This window comes from Sinocyclocheilus rhinocerous, unplaced genomic scaffold (assembly GCF_001515625.1).
Source record: "Sinocyclocheilus rhinocerous isolate Xijiao unplaced genomic scaffold, SAMN03320098_v1.1 scaffold4100, whole genome shotgun sequence".
Taxonomy (NCBI): domain Eukaryota; kingdom Metazoa; phylum Chordata; class Actinopteri; order Cypriniformes; family Cyprinidae; genus Sinocyclocheilus; species Sinocyclocheilus rhinocerous.
Window position 1 is genome coordinate 9,859 of NW_015648132.1, and position 17,799 is coordinate 27,657.

The following is a 17,799-nucleotide window of genomic DNA, read 5'->3' on the forward strand; positions in this document are numbered from 1 at the left end:
GAATCGAAAGCTTGCGAATCGAAATCGAATCGGGACATCTGAATCGATACCCAGCCCTAGTCCTTAATAAGGTTATGTTCACACACAGTACGGTTATTTTCAGGCACGACAACCGCATTCTGTAACCGAACTCACACCCGTAAATTTTCAGGAATCACAACTGCATTCTCGGAAAACCCACGCTGTGTGAACGGAACAGGACTGGGCAACTAGTTGTCTGTCACGTCAAACAGTGCGAGAGAGAGCCGCTCTGCTGCACAAACGCGTTTTTACCGTGTGTTGCTTGTTTTCATGTGTGGTTTCAGTAACTTACAGTGACGGAGAAATGAGCTGTGTGTCATCTGAAAGTTTTCGATCCAGTCTCCACTGGAGCCGCTCCCGTCAGTTTGTGTTCTGCGCGTGACTCAAATGCTTGCTCTCCACCCAAATATAAAAGCTGCTGTCTGTTAATGGAGATTTGACGGATGAACTTGCGGCTCGATTGGACTCGTTGTTTCAGAAAGTGATAAAACTTTCAGTTTTATGGACGTTGCCATCTTTGACATTACTCTAGTCACGACTCCTGTTGCACATTCATACAGACAGTATTCGAGAAGCTACTGTAAGTTGCTGTGTGAACGGGACATTTCGAGACTCACAACTGTAAGTAAATGCGGTTGTCAATCCCAAAAACTGACAGTGTGAACATAGCCATAGAGAGGGAATATATTGAAATAAATTAGGTTAACTATTTCAAGAGGGTTACCAACGGGTATGTTTAGGGTTAGGAGTTGGTTAGGACAATAATTAAGTGTATACAATTAAACAACTACATAATTCCTTAAAAATAATAATATACAGAATTGAATAGCAAGTGCTATAGAATAGTATGAGCTGCTAATATATACATACAAAAAAATAATAAGCTCTCTTAGGAAGTATAGTTACCCTCGCTGACTCTTTGTCTTTGTGCTACTTCTGTGGTCATATCCAAGACGTAGCCATAGACAGAGTTGGTGGACTGGGTCAGCTCATCCACAGATCTTTTGAGCTGATCTACAGTTGGCCTCACGTTACGTTCTTGCTTCTGGAGGGTTTTCTTTAGATCACAACCTGTGGGACACAACACACACTGAATAGAGAGAGAGAGAGAGAGAGAGAGAATATATTGAAATAAATTAGGTTAACTATTTTAAGAGGGTTACCAACGGGTATGTTTAGGGTTAGGAGTTGGTTAGGACAATAATTAAGTGAAAACAATTAAACAACTACATAATTCCTTAAAAATAATAATATACAGAATTGAATAGCAAGTGCTATAGAATAGTATGAGCTGCTAATATATACATACAAAAAAATAATAATAATAATAAAAAAAAAAACTAGCCTGTAGGGTCCTAGAAATGCGGTCCATAATAAAACAGGCTAATTGAAAATGCACATTCATTCTCTGCCAGCAGGAGGCGCTTTCGGAACGGCAAAAATATAACTGTTTCCCTGGTAACAGCAGAACACAAAGCTGCACAGCACCAGACTCAGGGTTTCCGCGGGTCTTCAAAAAAAAGTCTTAAAAAGTCTTAAATTTAGTTGTATCAAATTTAAGGCCTTAAAGTAAAATAAAGTCTTAATTATGATTTCAAGAGGTCTTAAATTTGGGGACGGAAAGACCAGAATAGGACAATAATTAAGTGAAAACAATTAAACAACTACATAAATCCTTAAAAATAATAATATACAGAATTGAATAGCAAGTGCTATAGAATAGTATGAGCTGCTAATATATACATACAAAAAAAAAATAATAATAATTAAAAAAAAAACTAGCCTGTAGGGTCCTAGAAATGCGGTCCAGAATAAAACAGGCTAATTGAAAATGCACATTAATTCTCTGCCAGCAGGAGGCGCTTTCGGAACGGCAAAAATATAACTGTTTCCCTGGTAACAGCAGAACACAAAGCTGCACAGCACCAGACTCAGGGTTTCCGCGGGTCTTCAAAAAAAAGTCTTAAAAAGTCTTAAATTTAGTTGTATCAAATTTAAGGCCTTAAAGTAAAATAAAGTCTTAATTATGATTTCAAGAGGTCTTAAATTTGGGGACGGAAAGACCAGAATTGCAAGATGGCTGAATGTGATGATTAAACTTCAAAAGGCTACGATTTCATGAAATAAACATAAGCGCTGCACGTTCAAAGTCCGGTGCTGCACTGCTTTGTAGGGGTGGGAATCACCAGAGGCCTCACGATGCACTATTATCACGATACTTGTGTCACGATACAATATTATTGCGATTTTAAATATATTGCGATATTCTGCGATATATTGCAATTTATTACCTTTTTCCAACTTCAAATTGTCCCCAAAGGAAAACTTTGACAACATCTGTTTTAACTAAAAAGAAACATTTCTCAGTTTATCTCACTTCAGTTTTATTGTTGCAGTGCAAAATGGGATTGTCAAGCAGACAAACTGACCAACACTTTCATGAAAACCTGTCATAAATGTTGTATGCACCTGGCAAACTCAACTATTTGTATTACAGTCTAATCTAGTCCACCTTAATTAAATGTAAACAGGTATGCACTGCTGTGCTACTACAGGTATTTTGAACAATGCAACTTGAAGTCATTTTTATTTAATTTATTTTATTTTCTTAAATGTGTCTATATATAATATTTATAGAGTTTTAGCTTTTAGTTTATTACTTTTTCTTATTTGTAAGTCGCTTTGGATAAAAGCGTCTGCTAAATGACTAAAAGTAAAATAAAGTAAAAGGTAGCATTATTTTAGCAGCGTTGCCCAGTACAGTTGAACTAGCCTACACCATGTTACAGCACAGTAGCGCTACTGCAAACCGGAACAAGTAGGCCTATACTGCATAGAAATTTCCTGTCAGCGCGTTATTTGAGTGGACTTTGCTTTTCCGATAAGCATGAGCGGTACACGAGCGGAACGCACATTCATAGATCGGAATATTGAGCGGAGCTGTAAAGAAATTTATTTTATTATTCTACCAAATAGTATAATAAAAGATCAATACTTGGCGTCCGTGTATTGATACAGAATTGCCGCGGAAAATATCGCGATACTATGCTGTATCGATTTTTTCCCCCACCCCTACTGCTTTGTGTACAGTAGTTACCGGGGAAACAGTTATATTTCTACCAAGTATTTATTGTCCCTCAGAGCTGCATTAAACAGTGTGTAAATGCATCTAAATTCCACTTCTAATGCAGCTTCCTTGTTTCCTCTGCATTGCAAAGATCAATTTTGTTGATACGGATTTCATTTGCTTGGTAACAACCCAAATGCAAGAATTTGACTCAAGATGGTGCACACTTTTAGAAAAAAATGGCTTAAAGGTAAAAATGCCCATAAAACTTGTTGGAAATTATTAATTTCTATCACTGCTGTGAGCTGACCACACAGAATATGAAGAATATAAAAAACATTTAGGAGTCAGCTGTCAGCACAATTAGAGATAAGATATCAGCACAATAACACATTCAGCAAAATATTGTCTAATTATCGTTATCATAGACATTGCCCTACCCCGCTCGGTAGGTATTTTATTATGGTATTAATTTTATTTGTGCAGGTCTTAAAAAGGTCTTAAATTTGAGCTTAAAAATTCTGCAGAAACCCTGCAGACTCTAAACTTGCAGCACTAGGGTTGGGTACCGAAACCCGGAGTCAATATGGCACTGGTACCTATGTAACCAGTATGTACTAGAACCGAATCAGAACGCAGATTTTGGTGCCACTTAAATGCCTGAGCGATCGATTGAAATGTTTGTCCTGGTTCTCCGAAATGGATGTAAGAAGCTTGGGCGTCTCTAGGCCATTTTTAGCGGGGCTATAGCGATTAGCTCCATAAACTGTACACAAATTCGTGATGGCCTCAGAGTCAGTCCACTTTAAATTTCATATGAAAACGGTGGCAGACTTCGTCTCCTCCCCGTCTTTCAGCGCGCTCTTCAATCCGCAGACTGCGGCGGCGCAGCGCGAGCGGACTCAAACCTTTTATAAAAGCATACTTTTTTTAACGCTGCTATTTTCATTTGAAAATTTAATATAAAACATATTACAGTGCATGTGGCATACCATACGTTCAGGCACCGGTACCATTTTAAAAGTATCGATTTGGCATCGGTATCGTAAAAAATCCAATCGATACCCAACCCTATGCAGCGCTTGTGTTTATTTAATGAAATCATAGCCTTTTGAAGTTTAATCGTCACATTAAGCCATATCGCAATTCTGGCCTTTCCGTCCCCAAATTTAAGACCTCCTGAAATCATAATTAAGACTTTCGTACAATTTAAGACTTTTTAAGGCCTTAAATTTGATGCAACTAAATTTGAGACTTTTTAAGACTTTAAGACCCCGTGGAAACCCTGAATAATAGACTTCACTGTGCTTCTAGGCATTGATAAAGCCTTTGAGACTGAAAGGCTCCAGGAAAACTCTTTTTATGCTGAGCTAATCAAAATGACCACAGCTGATCACAGTTGAAAGTCAAAAGGCTTTGTGCGCCATTGAGAAGGTGATTCGCTACACCTGATTGACTTTACAAGTCAGTTTTAGGAGGGGGGTGATCTTTTTTCCAACTCAGTGATTCTGTTTTGTTTTTTTCTGACATGTTGGTGTTATATATTTCACTTGGATGTCTGTCTTCATTTCAGGCTGCTAAGCAACAAAATTTGATTATTTTAAAGGGAGGGGGAGGGTTGATTCTTTTTTAACTGTAGGTCTATATATTGTTTTTGTGGAATGGAATTACTCATTGTGATAAGATTTGTCACGCCGCGCACCCCTAACCTGTATTAATGGTACAACGCAATAAATCAGTACCAGTAAAAACCACTAGATCAGCCAAGCTAATGTCAGTGCACCCAAAACTCTATCGATAGCCTTCTTAATGGATAACAAACAAACAAAAAAAAAGAGCTTTTTTCCTGTGAATTTGAAGTTTAATTTCAGCAATTCTGTGTGCATCTCTTTTGGGGTCATTAAATTGTATCATGTACATACAGGTATAATACCAACTACCTTGTGCTCTAGATACCGGTACTGAAGACAACATTTATAAAAAAATATAAAATTATATTTTTTTTACCAATTGTCCAAGTTTATCCACATTGTCCAGGAAATACTTCACAGATTCACCCTAAAAAGATATAAAAAAAAGACACACAATCATAATTAGGTCTCCATAATTAGGTCTCCAATATGTGAGCTTTGGTGCAGAAGGTGCAACTTTGAATTTATCTTGTGCTTTGTCCCAATTTCCCCCGTTTTATCCATTTCCTGTTACACTATACAATAAAAAAAAATAATTGTTATTAGTTATCTCTTTCTTATTCTCTCTCACACACACACACACACAGAGTAGAACATAACTATACAATATTTTCCACCAGATTTGCTGGTCCAAGGCTATGATATACTAGGTTACTCTGGCCTTATTCATAAGCAAGTTTACCTAACACAAAATCAGGAAAATGAGGATCTGCTGTGTGGCCTCTTATTGGCTTGCTTTGTGGGGAATGCAAATCAGCCTTAAGAAGAGACAGTGACTTGGTCACCAAAAATGAATGTTTATCACTAAATAAATACGGATAAACATGTTAATCACAACTTGAACAACAATGGAGATTTTAGTTGGAAAATTTGAGCTAAATCCTAATCTCAGTCACAAGGGTTCTACCCCTGAACATGCATGATCTTATCTTCATATCTGAAATGCAAACTATACTCACGCACAGAGAGAATGCCCTCATTGTCATGAGTAAAAAGTCACTTAATTTGTGTTCAACTCATACCTGTGCATTACTCTCAGGTTTCAAACATTGTAAAATAATTGTTATTAGTTATCTCTTTCTCATTCTCTCTCACACACACACACACACACAGAGTAGAACATAGCTATACAATATTTTCCACCAGATTTGCTGGTCCAAGGCTATGATATACTAGGTTACTCTGGCCTTATTCATAAGCAAGTTTACCTAACACAAAATCAGGAAAATGAGGATCTGCTGTGTGGCCTCTTATTGGCTTGCTTTGTGGGGAATGCAAATCAGCCTTAAGAAGAGACAGTGACTTGGTCACCAAAAATGAATGTTTATCACTAAATAAATACGGATAAACATGTTAATCACAACTTGAACAACAATGGAGATTTTAGTTGGAAAATTTGAGCTAAATCCTAATCTCAGTCACAAGGGTTCTACCCCTGAACATGCATGATCTTATCTTCATATCTGAAATGCAAACTATACTCACGCACAGAGAGAATGCCCTCATTGTCATGAGTAAAAAGTCACTTAATTTGTGTTCAACTCATACCTGTGCATTACTCTCAGGTTTCAAACATTGTCCATGCTACGCTCACAACATATATGACTTCTTGAGCGTAATCAGTCCGACAATATCAAAACACGGCTGCTTAATTACATTCTAAATATATGAAATATATAAGCACACATTACACCATGATTAATGCTTTGGCGGAAAAGCTTGATAGGAGTAATTATGCAAGTACACTCTGCTTATCTCTCATGATTCATAATATCAAGCTGTTTAACAACAGATCAACATTCCTTCAAGTTCACGGCCCCCACAATTACACAAATCTTATGAAAAAGTGTGAGTGGATTCTATATCCAAAACTTTACTTCACAGGGACTAAGAACAACTGAAATTATCAGTTCAAACTATGTACAATAATTAATAATAAACAAAATAATGAGTAATCATTTCATATTTACCAGCTGAAACTCTCTCCGTCTGTCGTAGGCATTCTGAATACCACTGTCTTGCCACAGGGCACAGATGGAGGGCAGGTAGTTCAGAAAGACTTTGGTCTCCACCATCCCTTTAGCCATCATGGATGAGCGGGTGTCAAAGGCCATCACTGTCTCCCCGTGAACCTGATTCTCAGGATCTCCCCAAGGGATGTGCAGCTTCTCACGGGCATCCACCAGCACTCGGACACCTAAACAGACCATTAGAGATATTGACATATTGCATTAATCAGGTTACTATAAAAATACATTTGAGGCTGCTGACATGATGTTCTTTAAAAAGAAAATGAAATAGCATTATTTTACTATGCATTCTCAGACCATAAGGTACCATTTTGTCAACATGAACAAACTTATGAAAATTAAAGTCCTTTTATTTCCTCTTTTTTATGAGGTCAACAAGGTCAGATGGGCTACAGTGAGTTCTATAACTAAAATTATACAGTATACAAAAAGTTATTATAAAGTAATAATAAATATACTTATTATATAAAATGACTGTACTAAATATGCATATCAATTTCAGCACCCAAATAGTGAAGAAATTGTTTTCCTTAATCCTTAATTTAAAAGTAGCTAGTAACATAAGAAAAAACAAATATTATTCGACATGTAATAAATGATACTAAAAATTGTTATGTAATACGTTTTGACTTAACTGAAATCAGTAAACACCATACTTATATTAATTCATGTAAGTCAGAAATGGGAGCAGATCAAACCTAAGCACTATTTAAACAGGTTAATCAAAATAATTCCTTAATTTTCCATCCTAAATTATGTAGCCTCATTTTTTCGTTTTTTAGCCGTTTTGTCAGGTATGTCTCAAGAAACAGTTGAGATACATATATCAGAATAATGTCATAAAACAATCACACATCCAGATGACTAACAGACCAAAGTAGGCGCTGTACTTTCTCTAGAGGCGCCAAGTTCACTGAAAGTATTATGTGAGATTTGAACATAGGCTACATATGTAAATGTTTTAGAAACAGTCGTATCCGTTTTCGAAGTCTAACGTTACATATTTTATCTGAACATGTATAATTGGTGTTCAACAAACCCAACTGGCCTTCGCGTCGTCTGTGGGCTGGGTGAGCAATCGAACATTTGCTTAAGTTAGGCGAAAGAAGTCGATAAAACACATGTACCTGCCGCTACAGCAACATTGAGATTTCACTGAGTATTCCTTTTTAATAATGAACTTGTCTCTTTCGATTTCAATCTACTGGTGTGATACCTTTGATAACATTGCTGTAGATTGTAGCCCGGAACTCTTCTTTGGCCCGCTGATCGAAGTCCTGCCCATGAATTATTCAATGGTGATTCCATCCATTCAGAATATTAAAGCGTCTTGTATATGCAAAAAGAAATATAAATAAATAAATAAAAATTATTACCTGGACCAGAAACAAATTATTTTAAGAGTATGCAAACACTGTCCTTGTTTTGGTAACAGAGGAACTTAAGAGGAACTTCAATTGAATCAATTAAAATCGCGTGACATTGTCATTTTTGCTTGTTTGAATTGAATTGAATTGAATTTATCATCATTATTCTTATTATTATTAGCATTTATTCAGCGTTTTCAAGTCCGGATTTTTTTTATTGATTTGACACACCATGTACACTGATTTAAATTTTTGTGATTTTTTTTGTCACTTTCTAGATTTTGTTCTTTTGTTTTCCAGGTACAAAATGGACTTTTATTATTAATTAGTGCCGACTCCCAAAAAAATATAACCCACTAAAATAAAAAAAAATAAAATTAATTAATTGAAAATTATATTCTAAATTAAATTATAAATTATATTATATTCTAAATTTAAAATGTAAATGTAATAGCTTCATTACAATAACTAAAATGAAAGTGGTGTCAAAATCAAACGTTTCGACCACTTTAAAATGAATTAATGATGAAGAAAAGTTGAGCTCGTAAAAACTCCATAAAAAAATGTAAACTCATAAGATCGATTTAGAAATAGAAGAAATTGTTGCAATTTAAATGCATTGTAAAGATGTTATGTCATAAAAATGAAAATGCTGTATAAGTGTTAATTGTGAATTTAGCAGCTTACTCTCAGATAAGGTCACTGTGTGCTAATGGTATTAGTCTAGCTTTGCCATCAGCCTCTCATATAATGCAGTCCCTCTTTTATCACTATGATACTTCAAACTGTATGCTTGAAGTGATCCCCCACAGTGTGATCTACTAGAATATGTTTTATTAGTGCATTACTTTGCTCTTTGCCAATGCACAGATAGTAATGACCCAATAACCCGGCCAAGAGCTGTCTGTGATCCAGACCAGGGTGCAGCATGAGTTCACAAACAGTCTTCAAAAGCCAGAGACCCTGACAAAGCAAGAAAAACTTAAAACAGCTGAGTCCCAAATCAATCACTGAGTATATTTCAAAGAGGTCCATAAACCAGCAGGGATGACTTCACGGTGGAATAATTTAGTCAGATGTGCACACAGGCTGCCACAAGGTATTAAAAAAGAGATGTTTTTATATTGTACATCCCATATCTATATCACTTTTTTTTGCATGCTAGGTGGAGAACGTGGTGTTGGAGATGCAGGACCCCAAAAGTGGAGTGAAATCTCAGACCCAAAGGCTTGTAATCACCTCCATCCCACATGCTATAACAGGTGAGATCATCAGAAATAGCCGCCTTTTCACATTAGCTGATAGTATTCCTCAAGAAGGAATATTTACAGGGTTCAAGCTGATGAAAACTATGAGATGTAAGACACAGCATTTGTAATTAAAGATAGTAGGCTCACCTACTCAATTGTATTGATTTCTGTGGTTGGATTACTCCTCGGGAGTGCTAGTGCGGTCCATGCATTTAGAGTCTGCTTATGTGAGTCTGAGACTGAAGAATCTATTGCCATGACAACCTCTTAGCAGCTGGTTGCAATGACTCTCTCATCTAGGCTGCATGGTTTCAGGGAGGAGAGCTCTTGTAATCTCCACCGTTCGTCTTAATGCTGTCAGCCAGCTACATATAACATACGACTTATGATTAACTTAGATTTGTGTTTGCTTAAACTTAATTGGCGCCTCTGATTATTCACATCAGTTTTGATATAATTTATATAGTAGAAAGACACCTGAGGTTTTTATTTAAAAATTCATTGAAATGATCTGGTATGCTCCTCAGGCTAGCAGACACTAATGAAGCCACTCAGATTCACCCCTGCAGAGATCTTCTCATTAGTCTTCTATCACGAGAGCCTCAGCGGGACACAGTGGTGTACCGAGTCATAGTGCGATAGCTATTTTGAGAATGCACCTTTGTTCTGTGTCCAATACTCACTGTTGTTTTCACCTTAAATGCGCTTTACGAATCTCTCATTTAAAAGCCTGCTAAATTAATAAATCTAAATGACAAACTTACAAATTATAAATACATTATATACTAATTATTCTCTGCCCCCATTTTTACTTCCAATTCAGCATATTTATTTTGCGCATACTCCTCTCTGCCACTTAAAGCTAGGCAAAGTTTTTCATAAACATTTTTTGTTATACTGGTTGAAAGTTTCTTCACAGCCTGATCAACCAAAAATTAAAGTGGTCTAATCTAATCTATTCAAAGCTCAAATTTGAAGCTTGTAAATTTGTCAAAATACACAAGCGTAAACATTGGCAGTGTTTTTACAAAGATGGAGGAACTTGATGAAATGTTTGCGATAAAATTGCAGAGTTTCTTTTCGATAAACTTCTAGTTAAAAGTATTCCTAATATGTTGGAACCTTTATTGAAAGTAGCCTATTTTACGTGTTGAGACATGCCTTCACTTTTATAGACCCATTGGAGCGGTGTTTGTGATGTCTGGCGGGGCTTAACACACAAAAGGAGCATTTGCATTAAAGCAATAAGCCCCGTGAAGCCGTGGTTTACAGTGAATTTATAACAGCTAAGGGGCGTTGTTAGGCACGACGCGAAGCTTTTATTAAACGGTTATTCCATATATGTAGTAAGGTTTCACAAAATAAAACAGAGCAAATAAAGTGTAATGATATTAATAAAAACATTATTCTTCCACCAAACAATGTAGTTCCTCAGAATCAGTTGTGGTTGCAACAAAGTGGTTGCCGAGCAACACACAAACATAAACAAATGTGTATGTTTGTAGAGTAATTTACAACAGCTTCGAACGTGGCTCAGCCTATCAGAATCAAGGACCGGAACTATCCATTTTATAAAGATCGTTTAAAAACAAGCTTTATTTTTGTAGTTCCGCTAAGTGACACTCGTAGCGGAGAAATTATTTTTTATATTTCTTTTTTTATTATTTCAGTATAGTACATTACTAAATGAAAATGAGAAATGTTTCCTTGGCAACTAGATGAAATAATTGTTAGATATATTTTTATTTCATATTTACTTTATTTCAAGTAACAAAAAATGTTTTTTTTATGGTTTTAGTTTTGGTTGTCTATAATAACCCTACTTGTGTCTTGTGGTGTGTGTGCTTTGCTGATGACTCCTGGTGGGCACATTCAATCTGTAGGCCAACTTTCCACTGATACAGTCTTTTATTGTTCTGAAATGTTTTACTTGAACTTTTAACATATTTATTGCGTATATTGTTCTTTCAGGGGAAGATATTGTTGCATGGCTCGTGAATCGATTCAAAATAGATGCTACGGGTAAGTCAAGTACATAGTTTTTTGTTTAGTAATTTAATAATTGTAAAAAAAATATGTCTCAGTCCAGATCTGTATAAATATATGTATAAACAGATATGTATAAAGTATAAATATAACCAGATATGCTTTAAGAAATATATTCTATTGCTAAGAAGTGCATTGCAATGAAGTGGAAATCTGATACTGTTATTCCCATAAGTCTATGGTTATCTGAGGTTAATAACTGTATACCCTTGGAAAAATTAACATACTGGCTAAGAAATAAAAGTAAAGTATTTTATAAAATTTGGCAACCCCTTTTCCGTTATATGGAAGACACTTCAATAGACCGGATGGATTCTCTTTTCGAGTGAGGTTTTACACAGTAATAACTATGATATCCTGTATCATCCCAATTTTATTTATTTTTTTCTCTTTTTCCTTTTTGTCTTGTATTGTCCTGTCTTGTGCAAAAAGTTGTGTTTTGTATTTTTTGTTTATATTACAGTTCAAAAGCAAAAATAAAATATTCCAAAAAAAAGAAATATATTCTAGTGCTATGCAATTTGATGTGGGATGCTGTACTGTTGATTTGGGTCTTGCTTAGATGCATTAAGTAACTTTCTCATTCTAAATGTTTAGAGGCCCGAGCTATGGGGACCATGATGGTGACTTTTGGGTACATCTATCCACTACAAGATCATAAGAGACTCATCCTTAAGCCAGACACATCCCTGTATCGCTTTCAGGTAACTTTCACAAACAACTTTCAAATACTGTGATAGCACTTATATCACATATATTACCATCACAGTTTCCACAAAAATATTAAGCAGCACAATTGTTTTCAGCATTGATAATAATGAGAAAGGTTAGGAATGATCATGTGATACTGAAAACTGGAGGAATGGCTGATAAAAAATTTAGCTTTGGCATTACAGAAATAATTCACTTTTAAAAATATGTTACAATAGAGAGCAGTTATTCTAGATTTTGTGATAATATTTCATAATATTACGTTTTTTACTGTTATTGATCAAAGCATCCTTGGTGAGCATACGAGAGTTCTTCCTTCCATATGCTTTGTACTAATCTTTTCCATTTCTTCTTCCAGACCCCATATTTTTGGCCTGCGCAGCAGTGGCCAGTGGAAGACACAGACTATGGTGTGTAATCATCTTTCATTTTTCATGCATGCTGATAGGTTGTCATAGCAATAATTCACAGTGAGGTTATTCATTATTCTTCAAACAGGTCTGAGATAAAGAATGTGATAAAATGCTTTCATGTTGAGTCATATCACATCTTTAAATTGGCTTTTACTGGCCAGGTCAGATGTTTATTTGTGTATTTCCAGCTATTTATTTGGCAAAGAGAAATATACGCAAGAAAGGGATGTTGGAGCTCTATGAACAGGTAATCGTTGTCTTAAACCTCATCTATTAAATATACATGTATATTAATTTCTCTGAAATCCTGTGTTGTAATGCAGAGGAAGAGGAACTCACTATAATAAATGTTATGATAAATTACTAGACTTAGGAATTAATAAAGACATCAAATTTGTGTGTTTCTTTACTCAGGAACAGTACAACAGTCTTTACAAATGGATGAATCACAAGTGGGATTTTATTGTAATGCAGGCCAAAGAGCAGTACAGGTGGGTCACACTTAACTTCAAATACTGCAGAATATTTATGATTTATCCTGGCTCATTCAATCCGTGTGTATACAGGTTAATGAATGAGACCCGATGTTTTCTTGCTTTGTTGTCATATACACTGCCTGGCCAAAAAAAGCACACTCTAATATTTCATTTGACAGCTTTTAGCTTTGATCAGTGTTTATTTGTTGTGGCATTGCTCCAACAACCTTATGCAACATCACAACATGTATTTCCATCAAGAGTTGCTGAAAGTTTTAGATCTTGTATTGACTTCTTTAAAGCTGACTCCATCACATCCACAGGACTTTCAAAAGGGTCACAACTCTATGGTGACCAATTTGTGTGTGAAAATTATTTCTCATGCTCTCTGAATCACTCTTTCATAATTTGAGCCCATTTAACCTTGTCATTATCATCCTAGAACATGTACGTGGGTACTTTTTCAGAGATGTGTTTTTTTTTTTTTATGAAAAGCTGCACACTAGGCAAGGCAAGGCCCTTCAGTATTTGCTTATTTAAATCCAAACAGCAACTTTTTTTGGCCAGGTAGTGTGTATTTTATTTTTGTTTCAGCATATAAAAGACAGATTGCTTTTTTTGTGTAGGGCGGGTAAGGAGAGGAAGAAGCCAGACCGGGTGGTTTTTGACTGTCAGGAACGGGCCTACTGGGTTGTACATCGGCCACCGGTGAGTTACCTTTGGACTGAGTATATACGGTCAATTAAAGTGACATATTTTCAATTCAATTCAATTCAAGTTTATTTGTACAGTGCTTTTCACGATACAAATCATTGCAAAGCAACTTTACAACAAATTAAGTTTCTACAATATATAGTGGTAGCTCATCAGTGGTGACTGTCAGTCAATGTACATATGGCAGAAATGTACGGAAAAATCAATTAAAGACGTAATCAAACAGACGATGAACACTATTAAATGATCATTAGGCCTCATGTTGTTCCAAACTTGTATGATTTTCTTTCTTTCTTCTGTGGAACACAAATGGAGATATTTGAATGTTGGGAACCAGCACAGAGCTCCTATTCTCCATCTTCATTACTTTACTGTCTTTATTTAAACAAATACGATTCCCAGAGCAGTTACACTGTTACACTTCATATATTTATTTATTCATGAAAAATACTACAGTGAAATTACTGAATCAAGAAAATTCCATCTGCTGAGAGAGAGACTGACCTCTGAGTCCAGGTGAGCTTCCAGGTCCACCATCAGGAAGATGTAATCCACCGGGATCGAGGACACGAAGTCCACGAGGAACCAGCTCTTCAGGTAGCGCTGGCGCATTGAGAAATTTTAACCAAACTATGTTACAGACTTTTCATTAAGACCCTAAAGAATCATATCAACTTGTGAAAAATGGGCATCCTATGACCCCTTTAAAGATGTGAACGTTTATTTGAAATATTTTGCTATTTTCCTAATTCTGCGCTCAGGCTCCTTTTAAATAAAGTGTCACAACTTACATTCGATAAGTACAACTGTGCTATTTCCACTCAACAGCCAGGAACAGTTAGTGCTATGGACTATGGACATGACAGAATGGTCGACCCCAATATGGAGGAGGTAAAGGTATGTGTGAAAAATGATCGTAACTTCTAAAGAGATAAAAAATGTTGTGGTCCAGGATTTTTTAAAGAAATTTCACAGTGATGATATCTAGGCCTTCAAAATACAGTACAGCAGGCCAGATGAAGAATCTTGTAATGAGACACGGGGCTGTATATCCAACATTAACAGATATTACTGCTGAGATTATAATTGTGATGAGAGGCTGTTGTGCTGGGCTTATCAAGGATATTTCTAGTATGTCAGCTTATATCCAATAGGATTTAAATGATCATAATCTCACTGCTTTCCACTATAAATGTCTCATTGTATTCAATAAAATAGGTTTGTTTTACACTCTTTCTCTCTTTCTTTCCTACAGATTTGATTCCTAAACTTATCTGTGGAGACACACGACAAGAAACAGCAGATGACTTCAAAATGAAAGCACACACTCAATGGATCCTAAAATTGGTCTCTGTGTAATAGAAATATGAGTGCATGCTTTTAAAAAATGACATTGCAAGTCCACAAAGGGACCATATTCACAGAGACTCATAACAAACATGCTCAAATGTCAGTCTTTTGCTTTCAACACTGTCTTTTAGTGTGAGTCACCATTTACTTTCCTTGCACTTAAACTGTTTCTAAAATCATTTTACAGAAAAAAACATCTGACTACTATAGAAGAACTGTAAGTATCAACTTTAACTAGCACAAATATTTAGATGCAACAGGCAATGATCAAATTAGAATTTTTTTTTGATTTTGAATGAATCATTGTGATTTCTTGCAGGTTGTGTTCACTCAGCAGTGTATCATGAGACCAAGGGTGAAGTCGTCTGTGTCAATTGGAGCGTATGTTACTGTGATATAACAATTCCAGTTATGACTTACATTATATGTAGAATCCTGTATATTTAATATATATATATATATAAAATATATTATATTAAAATTGTAATATATAACTATATTACATATCTTAAACATATTGTAATAATATTTTGATAATATAATTTTTAATTTTATTGTAATTTTTTTGCAGAATTGTTAAGTACACAACAACATACAAAGAGCATGACCCCTTTCTCCACGCCTGCCTCCCAAGCAACCCCTGGTTAACAGATGATGTTACATATTGGACTCTCAACATGCCAAAGTGAGCCAGATACAAACCTTTTTATTTAAATAAAAGCTTGTTTATTTCTTTATTAAACATTTGATTAAATATTGTGTGTTTGGTTCATACAGTGTTGAGACCCCTACTAAAATGAGGGTGGAGTGCTGGACTTTCAGCTTTGGAGAACTGCTTATGAACCCTCGGGGAAGGGCCAATTTCCGCCTCTTCCTTAAAAAGGAGTTCAGTGGTATGCATTATTCTAAACAACATTTTAACAATGTTGGCGTTAGACTTATTAGGTGACTTTTTGGTTTAGGTCTGCCCCATTTTAAGAATGCGATTCAATTGTTGACGTTCAGATTAAAAACTGCAATAATTGTTATTTATTAAAGGAGATTGTGACTTTAATCTGATTGGTGAATAGGTGAGAATCTTGCCTTCTGGGAGGCATGTGAGGATCTGAAATGGGGTGCTGCAGAGACAATGAAAGAAAAAGCTCAGCAAATATATAAGTAAGCATAGTATTTTTGGCTTTTTTATATAATATAATATTATATTATATATTGTGCATACACTACTGTTCAAATATTTGGGGTTGGTAAGATTTTTTATGTTTTCAAATAAAATCAAATTCTGACTGCATTTATTTGATCAAAAATACAGTAAAAAATAATATTGTGAAATTTTATAACAAATTAAAGTAAGTTTTTTCTAACTGAATACATTTTAAAATGTAATTTATTCCTGTGATGGCAAAGCAACCATTTTTTAGCAGCTATTACTCCAGTCTTCAGTGTCACATGATCCTTTAGAAATCATTCTAATCTGCTGATTTGGTGCATTATTACCCATGTTAAAAACAGCTGTGCTTCATAAGACCATCATTTAGTTTATTTTTTTTTTGTAACAATGTGAATGTCTTGATCAGTTTAATCCTTGCTGTATTAAATAAATATTATTTATTTTCCTTCTTATCAAACTTTTTAACAGTAATATATGTTTATTATTGTTATTTACATAACAATTACATAATTATAAAATATTTCTTTTTTCTCTACTTGTTTTAATCATTAATGAAACGAATAACATCAGCATTTAACTCTGGCCTTTTTTATTCTTATTTGATTAGGACCTTTTTGGCACGTGGAGCTCCACGTTGGATCAACATTGATGGCAAAACAATGGACATAACAGTGAAGGGTTTGGCACATCCTCATCGTTATGTACTGGATGCTGCCCAGACTCACATTTACATGCTCATGAAAAAGGTCTCTGATCTCATGTAAAACCTTGCAGATCAAATGCCTTGTGCTGAGCTTAAATGTAATCTTGCCTATGATCTGTCATTAAGGACTCATACGGGCGATATCTCAAGTCCCCGGTGTTCAAGGAAATTCAAAGAAAGGCCATTGCTCCTGAACCACACAGATTCACGTGAGATGTGCCTTTCTGCTAGTTCCTATATATTAAAATACTGCTTTATAATGCATAAGTGACATTAAACATGTTCTTTACTCTTTTCTAATGTCTCCTAGTGAGACGCAGTTGGAGCAGAATGCCAAGAGACGGCGGCCCAGCCTGAGTCCCATCATCCTCAGACAGCAGGAAGAAGAACAGAAGGCCAAACTTGCAGCAAGTGGCCCGGTGGACATCACACAGGTCATGAGCAAACTGGAAAGGAAACAGAAAGCCTAGAACACAGAGAATAGATATAAGCATATATTTATGATAAGCAAAAAGGATAACCACCTTTCTGGTAAAAGCAATAAACAGTTTTGCAAGACAACATATTTATATAGTAATAATCCAAAATGCCGCTGCAAGATTAATCTTTAATGAGCCGAAAAGAACACGTCACAGCTCTGTTCATCAGTTTGCACTGGCTACCAGTAGCTGCTCGCATTAAATTCAAGGCATTAATGTTTGCCTACAAAACCACCACTGGCTCTGCACCCATTTACCTAAATTCATTACTTCAGAGTTATGTGCCCTCTAGAACCTTGCGTTCTGCAAGTAA

General features: G+C 35.5%; 2 protein-coding genes across 2 annotated transcripts in view; one reads left to right on the forward strand and one right to left on the reverse strand.

Moving 5' to 3' along the window:
* LOC107709641 (guanine nucleotide-binding protein subunit alpha-13-like) overlaps positions 1–8,101 on the reverse strand; it is a gene marked incomplete at its 5' end in the record, with an annotated part of 15,990 nt that extends 7,889 nt beyond the window's left edge. The window contains 3 exons of the mRNA XM_016514215.1: positions 5,096–5,146; positions 6,750–6,976; positions 8,026–8,101. Coding sequence (XP_016369701.1) covers positions 5,096–5,146; positions 6,750–6,976; positions 8,026–8,101 — 354 coding nt within the window. The remainder of the gene's footprint in view (positions 1–5,095; positions 5,147–6,749; positions 6,977–8,025) is intronic.
* Positions 8,102–8,948: 847 nt separating this feature from the next.
* Positions 8,949–17,799, forward strand: part of LOC107709642 (regulator of G-protein signaling 9-like) — a 14,932-nt gene continuing 6,081 nt past the window's right edge. The window contains exons 1-17 of the mRNA XM_016514216.1: positions 8,949–8,963; positions 9,342–9,438; positions 11,398–11,448; positions 12,070–12,176; positions 12,542–12,593; positions 12,785–12,843; positions 13,011–13,087; positions 13,699–13,780; positions 14,615–14,677; positions 15,324–15,353; positions 15,456–15,517; positions 15,708–15,821; positions 15,914–16,029; positions 16,207–16,294; positions 16,912–17,050; positions 17,134–17,216; positions 17,318–17,441. Of these exons, the coding sequence (XP_016369702.1) occupies positions 8,949–8,963; positions 9,342–9,438; positions 11,398–11,448; positions 12,070–12,176; positions 12,542–12,593; positions 12,785–12,843; positions 13,011–13,087; positions 13,699–13,780; positions 14,615–14,677; positions 15,324–15,353; positions 15,456–15,517; positions 15,708–15,821; positions 15,914–16,029; positions 16,207–16,294; positions 16,912–17,050; positions 17,134–17,216; positions 17,318–17,441 (1,359 nt within the window). The remainder of the gene's footprint in view (positions 8,964–9,341; positions 9,439–11,397; positions 11,449–12,069; positions 12,177–12,541; positions 12,594–12,784; positions 12,844–13,010; positions 13,088–13,698; positions 13,781–14,614; positions 14,678–15,323; positions 15,354–15,455; positions 15,518–15,707; positions 15,822–15,913; positions 16,030–16,206; positions 16,295–16,911; positions 17,051–17,133; positions 17,217–17,317; positions 17,442–17,799) is intronic.